Source organism: Dermacentor silvarum, chromosome 8, assembly GCF_013339745.2.
Source record: "Dermacentor silvarum isolate Dsil-2018 chromosome 8, BIME_Dsil_1.4, whole genome shotgun sequence".
In the NCBI taxonomy this organism is placed as follows: Eukaryota; Metazoa; Arthropoda; class Arachnida; order Ixodida; family Ixodidae; genus Dermacentor; species Dermacentor silvarum.
The window spans coordinates 80,839,353-80,851,421 of NC_051161.1; the positions used below are offsets into that span (position 1 = coordinate 80,839,353).

The window sequence follows — 12,069 nt, forward strand, 5'->3', positions numbered from 1 at the left end:
TTGGGTGAAGCACTTGCTAATATGGGTGAAGTACGTTCAAATTTTGAGAGCGAATAAGCAGGCGGAAATAAGAACAGTGGTACCTGTGCGGTTATCGATTGCAAGGTAGTGCTTATCTGACTTCGCAATGATAGTAAAGTATTTTAAAGACATCCTGTACAAAAGTATTCATTTTCATTCACGGAAAGTGCTCAGAAACCCATAATTTTGCATTAAATGCAAAGCAGGATTGTTTGTATGATTAGAATGCCGCAGTCACACACGCATGTCAAGGACCATCGAACTCAATGATAAGTGAAATTCACAAGCGCCATTGTCTCGCTTCAGCAAGATCGTTGAAGGGGGCCAATTAGGCACGTGCACTTCAAGGATATTTGGTTTCAATGGTCATTGAAAGCGTGTGCGTTGCTGTGATATATAGGATGCAGTAAACTCAACGCTGCAGTGACCACGCTAGGTGCATTGCACCGTGCGCATGTTGAGGTATAATATTTCTGAACTGGCGTCACCATTTTAGTAAGCTTCAAATGAAAAAAAAAGAAAACAATTGTCAAACTTACCTTACTATGACAGTTATAAAAGGTGCTATGTCACTCACGAAACTTCACCAATTATGTTAACTTTTGAACTTGTGAACATGTGGCAGATGAGTGAACTTTGTCATTTTTGCCACGAGTAAGATACGAAATTACAATTGAAAAATTCACCACTTTCGTTGGTAAGAAAGAATCTGAAAATGGACTAATTAAGAAGTACAATATTTTATTTTCAGTTTATTTCGTTTGTCTTTACTTTGTACAAAGGGTATGGCTAAACAAGAGGATATGTAGCGTCCGTGGCGATGCCGCACTGGTTTTTCTTGTCACGAGACATGTATATGTATCCCTTTTCTCCCCACTCTTCGGCCCAGCTGTAATGAACGGAAATAAAGTATTAGCCTTGTCAAACCGACTTCATATTATAGTACTAGAAAATCGCGGCAAAATTGAGTACAGGAGTTCGAGACAGTCCTTTGTTCTTCAGAAGAAAAAGATTGTTCCTGATTTAGGATACAATGTGGCTGATGCATTGGCCACAACTCATTTTTTCCTGATGTGCCATCTGGCAATGATATCCGGTCAAGTTTTTTTTTCGACGTTTACATAAAAAAGAGTTTCATTTTTGCTGAACAGAAGTAATTCAAACAATCTTGGCATTCTTTGTCTTACCCCGCATGCACAATGAACCTTTTGCCTGAGACAAAGAAAGATCCCATGCTTTAAAATAAACTGCGGTTGGTGAGCGCCAAGGGTGTCCTGTGGCTTCTTCCTATACTGCCATAATCCACCACGCGCTTAGTCTACTGGTCGTAATAGATTAACCATGCGCCCCACTTGCCACTTTCGGGATGTTTTGCTTGCTAAAGGATGTTTGCTTGCTAAACAATCATAATGTTTTATTCTTGCCTCCTGTTGTCAGGAGGAGGAGAAACAAACTTCTATTTAAACCAGCAGCTGGCCTCAGAAAAAAAAATATAATAATGCGGATACGTGGCCGCTAATAAATGACTCAAAATGGCTGAACATCAACTTTGGCTTCACGCTTACAGTTCTGATTTACATAAGTCTGCATCTACCAGCCCCCGCGCACAGTTGTTAACCAGCACTGCATGCCTTTGTGGCTCCAGCATGGAAAACTGGGCGACTTTGAGGTGGAAGACGGTAGGAAGCGTAAACAGAGGGTGTCAATCGTAATGCCCTTAGGTTTTACCGTCTACCCTTTTTCGTTCGCCTATATACAGTATGTTCCCGTAACTTTCCAACAAAAAATCACTTTAGAGTCAGGGATTGTCCTGGCTCTTCATATCTTCTCTGTTCGTTTCATTAACGCTGCCGCGATACAAAACTTTCTTGCTCTTAACAATAAAAACAACATCAAAACTTGAAAGCAGCTTTGTACCTGTTTTTGACAAGCCAGTACTTGGTTCCGTTGAGAACACCGTAGCCGACTGCAAGGACGCCATGGTCTAGTTTTGTGCTGCTGCATGCTTGCTCGTCATAGACGCCTGCAGTAGACGAAGAAGCGAGTACATCAGATCTTTTAGGAAGCAAAATAGCTAGTGCCGTAATTCATTCAGTGATAGCCCAGTAAACGAGGGCTATAATATTACTGTCTCGGCTGTGCTATGCTGCTCGTGATATTATGTACTTCGTGGTAACCACAGCGTAGCATAACATCATGGTCTATAAAGAGCGGATAACACAAGTATCAAATGAAAGCCGCCCGATGCATAAAGGTAAAATTGATTGATTTGGCAGATCAAAGGGCACAGGTTGGTTTTCGGGCGCGATATGTTCACAAAACCGAGGACGGTGCTTGTATTAGTGTGCTGAGAAAAAAAAAAAGGAATCCGAAAGGCGCACTTTCTGGCTAGTTATAAACATGTCAAGAACGGAAAAAAATTAAGCCTAAAATACACATTAAAAATTAACTATTATGCTCATTTGAAATATATAAATACTATGTAAATGAAAGTGGACGAAAAGAAATATTCTCGAACGTGTGAATTGAACTCGCAACTATATTACGCATGAGGTGCTATAGCAAGTGGGATGCCGCGGCAGCCATCCGCACTACCTTCTTTTTGGGCATGTAGCAGGTGTGCATGATTAGCCTTGTGTCTGTAAGCCAGTGCCCCTCATCATCATGGCGCCGGATGTGGTACATCCTTTTAACCACAGGCGTCATTTAGTACGTGAGCTTAGGAGCAAACAACAGGCCGTTAAGCCTTCGTACAGAGGTTATAGTTACAACTATGCCCGATCTCAAGAGAAGCAACATTTCGGCCTAAGGGCACAACGTTGCTCGATAAATGGTCCGGCTCATTGCTCAATGAGCATCATAAGCGCGCACCTGGCCCGCTGCTGCCCCCTTTTTTTCGTCATGGATGTGTTGCGAAGCATTTATATATAAAGAAAACAGGCCACACCAACGACAGCATTGAACCATATACAACGTTTGCCTTCGGAAAGTGCGCAGCTGGACCCCATTTTGTTAAAGAATGACAGCTCAGCGACCGCTGAGTAATTGACAATATATGATAACAAGGAATGACATTGCCGGTACGGGACAACAACGCAGATAGCTTAGCTGCACAATGCTTATGAATATCAGAGCGGCTGTATCAGCCAGGATATCATCAGTTGTCATTGAGACACGTGAATCCGGCGGTGACTCAATGCATCTGGCCTCCGCATAACAGCTTTTTTTCCGGTGCTCGTCATCATGCACATGTTTTCACATAGCAAACAGAACACAAGCTCAACGGCCAAAACACACTGCTTACAGTACGTGCTGTAGAAGCAGCAAAAGCTTATTCCAAAATAGACTCTGCATAGGTGGCCACAAAAAAGAAAAAAAGAGTGATCAAGAGAAAAGACGGCTCCATAGCGCCTAGCAAATCTAGTATTTTACAATGAACAGCAGGGCACTTTGACGGCAAACTAAAAGAAAACACTGAAACAAATAAATCGCAAAGCATGCACGCGAGCTGGTTGAAGCGTACGCCATTAAGAGAGTCCACGTGCGTGAGCCAGTCATCACCCTCACGCTTAGAGAACAAAGATAGCTTATTTTGAAAGGAACCAGGCAAGCGGGAATTGTCTGATATGGCGAATTTTCCACTGATTACATCACGATCAGGTGTCCCTGGCGCCCGCTTTTAGATAGTGATCATTTTTTTTTTGCTCCTGTGGTATTCTCGCAGTTTCTTTGTTTGTTGGCATGTATTTGGTGTTTTTCTTTATCTAGATTTCCTTCTGATGGCGCGTGAAAATGAGGCTTACATGTTTGATGTGGATACTCAACAGATTCTTATCAGTAAATAAAGTTCAGCGCTCGTACTGCGTGAATTTTTCATTTGCCCTAGTAGTTCGGGCTCCACGTAGTCCTCAACCAATACCAACTAGCGCGATTTTTGGTTCTTTTGAGTTGTATTACCAGTATGTGGTGAGGGTGTTGGTAAAGTTTATTCTTTCAACATATCATTATCATCACCATCCTATCTAAATTCACTACAGGATGAACGCCTCTCTCCGCGGTGTCGAATTACACCCTGTCTAGCGCTATCTGACCGCACCCTATGTCTCCAAATTTCATAATTTTATCACACGCTGGCTTCTTTGCCACCCATGACTGCGCTTCCCTTCTCTTGGCACCCATTGTGCAACTCTAACAGACCACGAGTTTAGCTGCCCTACACATTACGTGGCTCACCCAGCTCTATTCTTTCCGTTTATTGTAAACTAGAATATCGGCTACTCCTCTTTTCTAAGGCGCACAGCTGTGTTCCTGTGTCTTGACTTTAAGCCTACCATTGTTAGTGTGATCGTTCCTTGCGCGGTGCTTAATTTCTTCTCGAGCCTTTTTGTTTACCTCTAAGTTTCTGCCCCTCACGTTAGTACCGATGGAAGGCAATCACTTTTTATTCTGCGAGAATTGCGGTCTCTTGCCGGTAATGACTACGAAAAAGTGAAACTGTTGATGAGGAACTTGAGCTAAGTCAATACGACACCACGACAGTGTAACGGACAGGACGAACCGGTGGACACCAAAAACCTCAGTTTCGAGCTTTAAGCTGCTGTTTCGGCAGCAGGCGGCAGAGTGATTGGCCTGAGCTTTCACGATTGTGGCCTGCCACTCTACACTTGTCAAAGAAGTGCTGGGCAGGAAAGGAGTGATCATGAAGAACAGAAAAAAGTGAGTAATGTGAGTGCACCTAGTTGCGGCTGCCTTTTATGTCATCATCATTATAATAATTATCATTTTCCTCGTGGCGGCACTTGTTAAGTGTCTTCCAAATGAACGGAGCTGCTTTTGTAATCCTGAATGTACGGGACCTGAAACACTGTTATTATATTGGTCGCCTACGGATCTGTTCATTCAGAATTACAAGCAAATATTCAGCACAAGTGTTGAAATCTCGCGGATTCGCCAGACCGCTGCTCTTCATCGCAATACAAACGTGTCTTTCTTTTTCAGCATGAAACATGAAACGCGTGTAACATGAAAACAATAACATTTATCTTTTACAACTGAAGAGGCCTGGGGTCGTATTAAGGAAGCACTATTTTCGACCAATTCTATTAATTCATTACCATTCGTCCCGCTGTGTGGCCAACTTTGGCAATAGCGGGAGAGTGGCTTCGGGACAACAATTGGCTTAACACGGGCTCTGTTGCATACTTACCTTTCCTATAAAACTGGAACGAGCGCTGGCTTGCATCAATGGCGACAGACACTGGTCCGACGGTTGCCACGGCACTCCTCAAATCTTCTTCCGAGCCCTCCTTCACGCTTACCCTTCCAGTCACCGTGGCTCCAACGTCGGCTTTCTTGAACTTGCACTCCTCGTCCTAGGCGTAGAACGGCACATTTAGCGGCAAATCAATGCCCTGTACTGAACCAAACTCGTCATGACAGGACAAGAATATGTTAGGTTGACACGCTAAGGGCTGTTCCTTCTGCCAAGCATACGTTAAGTAATTGTTGTTTCTAGAAAACTGCGAAGTTCAGTGCATTAGCGGTGTCAATAAATCTAGGTGTTCTCGTTTGTTGACGTAACTGAGCTTATTCCTTCGTATTTCCTTGCTGTCGTACGACACTCGGGTTATCTTTACAGTTGCTCTCGGAAGAAATCAACGAGATTCCGGAAGATTCCAAAAGATCATTTTCATTACCTTGTGTAATTGTATCTCCATAGCTGGCGTATGGCATTATTTGACAGAAAATAGTGCGCCTCAATTTATCCACGTGGAAAATGATGATAGCATTTTTGTTATATGTAGGGCTTAAGCTCCTACGTGGCACTTTGTATGCTTCCCTGCAGCTGCCATATTTTGCATCTGCCTTCTGAATAGCTCGGGCAAATGGTCCTCATGTGGTTTATTGTTGAGCGCAGGCGAATACAGAGTGTTGCGAGCCTGTGAACTAAAATGGCACGAGAATATAAATATAGCTTAATAAACTGAACACATGAACTAGCTGGTTAGTCGTCCACAATGAGCCTTCAGCGCGCGAAACAAAATGTGGACGGAAGCGCTGCTCGTGTTATTTCTCGCCTGCACGTCCATGTAAATTTTTGCGCTGTAAGTACAATATCAGTAGAAACGCGAGCAAGAAAAAACTAATTGATCAGAACACCTGTTTCGCGTAATTATAGGGGATTGCGACGTACAGTCACTCCTTAGACAGTTTTTAAGCATGATGTAGTCCAAGACGTACGATTTAGACGCTAAATTAGGCAACGCTTGCAAATGCAAGTGTAACTGGATACGCAAGAAAACACTCTGGTTGTTTTCATTTTGTTCCCACCTGAGTCAAGGCTAATAGTATATTTCGGGATGTTAAAGTAGAATCTGTGAGAGCACAGACGGGAGGAAAAGGAGGGGGGGGGCAAGGCGAGGTCTTTTTGCCTTTCCGCGGGAGCCCATCGGGGGAGTTTGAGCTCTGGTGCTAAGCTTCCGGTGTGTTGCTGCCTCAAACAGCTGCAAACGTTCTGCGCTGGTTCATGATCCGCACTGCCGTGGCCCTACAGGAACTACGGCGCTATAGTCGACAAGGTACACCGAAGTGGAACGATGCATTCGAGAACGCGTAAAAACACCCCTTGCTAACTCTGAAACATCGCAGGTACCGCTTGTGCTGGATGGAGAGAATAACTAAAGTCACTAGAATCTATGCGCCGCGAAAGACACAGGAAAAAAAAATTTTCAGGCACTGATATTGTCGAGTTGATGGGCATTCCCTGTAGCATTAGAAATTGAAAAAATAAATAAATAACAAAAATGACAATCCAAGTCAGGGTTGCTCTCTTGTAATACAATTCTAGTATGCAAATGTAACCAAAACGATCGTACAGAACAATTGTTGCGAAACGTCCGTACTAAGCAAACATACAGCGGTACTCTCAGCATCAATTCAAACACGGACAACTTTGAAGTTTCTCTAATGCGCTGTTACGTTTCCAGGTACGCTTGAATTTGTAACAATAGTTTAATTCAGACTCCGAAATGTACATTTGTAGCTACTCCATGCTTCGAAACCGGCTACTCAGCTATTGCCCATCGCACTTCTGTGTTGTTATGCGTAGCAGGCGTTGTAATCAGTTACTACGAGGCCGTGTTCCAATTTAGCTATACGTGGAGCTGCACGTAAGAAAAATGCATGAAAGTATGCCAATCGATTGCGCAGTCATTGGGACATGTGCCCGTCCTTGTACCTGTGCCTAGTACCTCTCAGTGTTCTTGCGTGTAGTTCCAGAATGAACCAAGTAGCCTAACCGATAGTCTTATTGCTGCATGCTACTTCTTTAATATATATAACAAATTCATCTGGAACACGTACATAATTTAAAATGCTATCTTATGACTGCGATACGATTCAAGGTAAATTCACTCTATATACCACTTTCGCCACTCTTCTCAATAGAAGATTAAATGGTAATGATTAACTGCACTTAGTTCATTTCTTTGCAACTGCTGTTTAGGTAAGCCGTTCCTACTTTCTTCTACTACGACACGACAACGGTATTGAGTGCTTAATATGCCTTGGTACAGCAATTTGCCGTACAGTTGTACGCAACGTGCTGTTTCAGGGTAGACAAGGCATTCGGCATCAGCGCTGTGTATTTTTTTTTGCATATATATTTGTCCCTAGAGGTTAAGTTCCTGTCTAGATGGAGCGACATTTAATCTAACGCCGTCTCTGTTGAGAAATTCGGCGAAAATTGCTGAAGCTACATTACCGGGATGACGGTCCGCACTCTCCGAGACCACCGCATCTTTTCCAGTATAAATTGAAAACACGTAGTCTTTAAGGTGGGCTTGATTTGTGGGCTGAGTAATCCGTTTAACAAACCAGTGAAAGCCACAGTGCGTATACCAATTCGCATTTTCATGTCGGCCGCGCTTCTGGAAGACGCTGGAAGATCCTGAAAAATGCACCTTGCACGCCTAGCACTCCAGTTCTCCAATGCCTTGCAAGAACTCCTGTTTGTAGACGTGAAGGTACTTGAACATGAAGTTTGCAAATTACTTTTTACATTTTCCTTATGTTCATGCGTTTCATTGGATGCATAAATAGCAGCCCAGCAACTGTTTCAACAGTAGCACCTGGCGCCTGTTTTCAGATCACCAGTTTAACGCAATCTCCGAACAGCACCCCTGCAGTGTAATTTCAAGCATAAAGCCCAGCAAAGACTGATAAAGCGGTCCACATATCCAACGTGGTAAGTCACGAGGGCGGCGCGACCCAGCATTTCTGGCTACTGGTCAAGCAGAACGAGTGAAACTGGGGCGCGTCGTTAACCTGATACCAGCTCATATTTATGAAGGAGGGTTTCCGTACCCTTTTTTAGTGTAAATAAATATTATTCGTACTTACGAGACCATGGTAGGGGTAGCTCTTCTCGGTATCGATCCCGCCGTTAGATTTTACATAATCGAAGGCATTCTCCATTGTTCCACCGTTGCAGCCATTGTTGCCGTAGTTTCTTGAACAATCGACGAGATTTTGCTCGCTCAGTGAGACCAGCTTACCCGTCTTTCTGAAGTGCTGACCTTCTAGCGATCCCGTCTGGATATCAGTAAAAAATTCAGTATAATGAAGTTGATTAAGATCACCTAAGCTGAAAAACGATTTATTTTCACAGCTAACGTTAACATACAACATGCAAGAAAAAAAAACGTAGTATTCAAAAGCAAATAACTCGGACGTTAGCAAATGAGTAAATATTTTTGTTACGTTTCTCTCTCTTTAGTGTCTCTCGTCTAAATGATGGCAAACTTGGATTTGCCACCACGTCAGAAAGTTGAAGTTTTGTTCATAGTGCCAAGTGGCGCCATGATAGCTAGCTCAATATTATGCACAGTAAGTCTCGCACAGCTTCGTGCGAGTTCAGTCGAAGCAAACGTCCACAAACGGACTTTAGCAATTTCCTTTCGAGAGGACGAAAAAATAAAGCCGGTCTGGCCGAATCGTCTTCGTTTGCGGATGCAACCTATGTTGAAACATGGCTTATTTTTTCCCTTTCTACTTGCTATCCTGCCTCTTGTTTCTTATCGCTGGCCCCGTCTAAGTCATTTAACCTCGGTGTTGGCTTATAGATAAGCTGCATAGCCTGGCGTTTGCCAATCAAAGCAGCTGGCGGCGCGAACGGGTTCTACTGTCGAAGTATGTTCTCTGCTTATCATCGCAGAAGTAGTTGATGGGTAAAATCTTTCACTGGTTCTCCGTGAGCCCCGATTTCGAATTTTTGTGGGACAACATGAGATATTTATTTCTTTGCAAACTTCTCGAAACCTATTGGAATCTTTGTGACCGACGCTGGCTAACCATGGCGGACATCAAAATGACTGGGGGAGCGAACCGGCCATAACGCCTATCGCTGTAAAAATACTTCATGGTATGATGCAGGGAATCACCGGCTTCTCGAATTATGAGCGTCGCATTTCTTTCGCTGAGTCCAAGCGCGTAAGGACTGCGTGAATAACAAAGGATGGAGACCGTTTCCCGAACGTGTATGCTGTCTCTCTGGCGTCGCTAGTACACTAATATCCTATGCGTCAGATGAACGAAGAGCGCAGGTCTTACGCGTACATTAGAAGTCGATATTTTTCTCACCGCACTGAATGCCCAGCAAGAGCCACATTGTCCTTGATTCTTGACAGGAGTCACGTAGCCTTTCTTGCGCCAATCTACTGATTGAGGTAGGTCGCTGTCATCGACATTCTCCGGCGGCAAGTAGGTAGACCGGCCTGATCTGGCATCGCTACGCTTGTAGCAGTTAGTAAGCTCCAAGAACTCGTGGTGAAGCTGCGCAGAAGAAATGGAGGGGGGGGGGGGTAAATGAATTGTAATAATCGAAACAATAAAACAAGAATAATTTTTCCGTACTATTTTACTAACAATGCTGAAAGTTATCAGTCTCACTGATTCCGGGATATCACTATACAGTCTTAACAGTGACAATGCTACGCAGGGAATCACATGCCTTTGTTTAGTTTTTAAAGAAACGGAGTACAAGTGCTCTTGAAAAGACCCTTCGCACTAAAGACTATAGCATGCTTGCTGATATCGTAGTGTTTCATAAATGTCTAAAGGCCTTATAGCAGAGTGACATAGCCAGTATGATACAATTTTGGTGCGCAGTCTTCATTTGCTGCGAGGTTCAAAACTATAGGGCTGCACAAACACCCTGGAATTGCTACTTTTCATCTAAGGGAGGAATGGGCGTCTCACGTATCCGACATATTGGGGTTTCGCTCGCCCATTCTGCATTTTCCCAATGACAGTTTTTCATTCGGAGATCGTGAAACATGCCATGTGGGATTGATACGCTATCTTCGCACCTGTAAGTGCTCGTTGCACTAAACCTCAAATGGCACGGAGCTTAGCATTCCAAGCGAGCGGGGTCTGACAAAATTGACATACTTATCCTTGTGGTCTATTCGTCAGGTGAAAACAAAAGCGAAAAGAAGGCGGTCAATGCTGGTGTTTCGGTAATTTTCCATGTTCATTGGTCTGCGCAAGTGTTGCAGTGCTTGCGAGAGCGCAGCTGTAAGATTGATTTTTCTTGCACTCAACAACGCATATCTCTTTGCATGAAACGGTATACAGGCGTATTTCACACTACATCTTTTGCAAACATTGGATGCGTTTACTTGTGATATTGTGAGAGAGGGCCTTCCAGCTATATTACACAGGCACATCGTTGATAGTTTGTTATTGATATTGTTGTAGCTGTCTTTTTCTTTGGTACATGCTGTAAGTGTGAATGTCAACATAAGTCTGAAAGAGTGAGTGTTCATTGTCAGTGAGTGCCTTGTGCATTGCCTTGTGATAAGTAGGAAAAGTTTGCGGTTTAGTTTGACGTTCGCAATTTCAGACTGTTTTCTATCCCACATAAATTGTAACTGTGCGCACGGTGGATATTTAGACATGGTTGCGTAGCCCTGCTGCAAGTGAATGTAGAATCGATAGAAAGTAAGTAGTGCGCCACAGGGAGAGGGTCTGTAGGACTCCACGTAAAATTTAAAATATTTCGTACGAGAGCAACGTACTGTTCAGTTATGCCTGTAACCTAAATATTTGTTAGAGCGTTTGCCCTATATGAGCATGAGCAACGGACACTTTGAAGTCCACACGCAGCATTGATGCAACATTACAAAACAAATTCCGTGCGTTTCCATCGCACTCACCATGTCGCCGAACTGGTTGATGTCAAGGCTGTACGACACGAGGCCTTTCACGTATTTTTCGTTGTGTCGTGCGATGAACAGGCTGTTTTCTGTGAATATCTTGAATCTCAGAAGTTCTTCATGGGCAGATGTGTAGTTTCTACCTAGTGGGAAAGGCAACACCTTTTCGATTATCTATTTTAATCTCATGGTGCAATGAGTATCATTAAAGACCAAAAAAAAAAACCTTTGCTTCAGAGGCTTTGTCACGCCTAAACGTAGCTTTACAATCGTTCGCTACACACACTGCCGTATGCCGTTCTCAGATGAAGGCTGCGATACGTATGCCGAGCTCCCTTGCTCCACAATCTTTCCTTTGTTATACTGTCGACCAATCTCTTAACAAAATCAAAAAGCACTAAACCACAATGCACTCACCGTGCTTTGTCTTGAACGCTTGCCATTCTGATCGGATGACTTCTTCCGCTGTCACAGCGAATGCCACAGCAAGTGCGGCAGACAGCAGGAGCATGTGTAGAATCATGGCTGATGAAAAAACAGCCTGCAGGAAATAGGCTTGTCATTATCGTGGTCCATGTGGCTCGTAATATAAACAATCAATTGTTATTATTTGTGTATTTGCCTATTGAGATACCACAATACCTTGCAAATGGACCAACTCTGATCTGGCAGGAGGTCAAATTCGTATTTTTGCGTGCTCGTTTAGCGCGCGTGCTTCTATCGTACTCCTCGAAATGAAGAGCTATGTGATCGGCTCAATTAAAAATAAATATGCTGCTGAAACTTGCTCAATACGAATAAATGTCTTTTTATTATGGTATCAAACCATGCT

General features: G+C 43.4%; 1 protein-coding gene across 1 annotated transcript; it reads right to left on the bottom strand.

Annotated features, from left to right (window-relative positions):
* Positions 1–748: 748 nt before the first annotated feature.
* On the bottom strand, positions 749–11,775 carry LOC119461483 (procathepsin L-like). The gene is made up of 7 exons (XM_037722813.2): positions 11,655–11,775; positions 11,238–11,380; positions 9,661–9,852; positions 8,422–8,613; positions 5,228–5,393; positions 1,939–2,044; positions 749–910 (listed from the first exon to the last, which is right to left on the bottom strand). Exons 1-7 carry the CDS (start codon positions 11,758–11,760, stop codon positions 811–813), a joined length of 1,005 nt encoding a protein of 334 aa, XP_037578741.2. The 5' UTR covers positions 11,761–11,775; the 3' UTR covers positions 749–810.
* Between the last annotated feature and the right edge of the window lie 294 nt (positions 11,776–12,069).

Excerpts from the sequence above, each read along its gene's own strand:
- LOC119461483 (XM_037722813.2), bottom strand. The coding sequence starts at position 11,760 with ATGATTCTACACATGCTCCTGCTGTCTGCCGCACTTGCTGTGGCATTC. Across the intron at positions 9,853-11,237 it reads TCAACCAGTTCGGCGACATG|CTTCACCACGAGTTCTTGGA; the intron begins GTGAGTGCGATG and ends TCTTCTGCGCAG. Across the intron at positions 911-1,938 it reads TACTGGCTTGTCAAAAACAG|CTGGGCCGAAGAGTGGGGAG; the intron begins GTACAAAGCTGC and ends CGTTCATTACAG.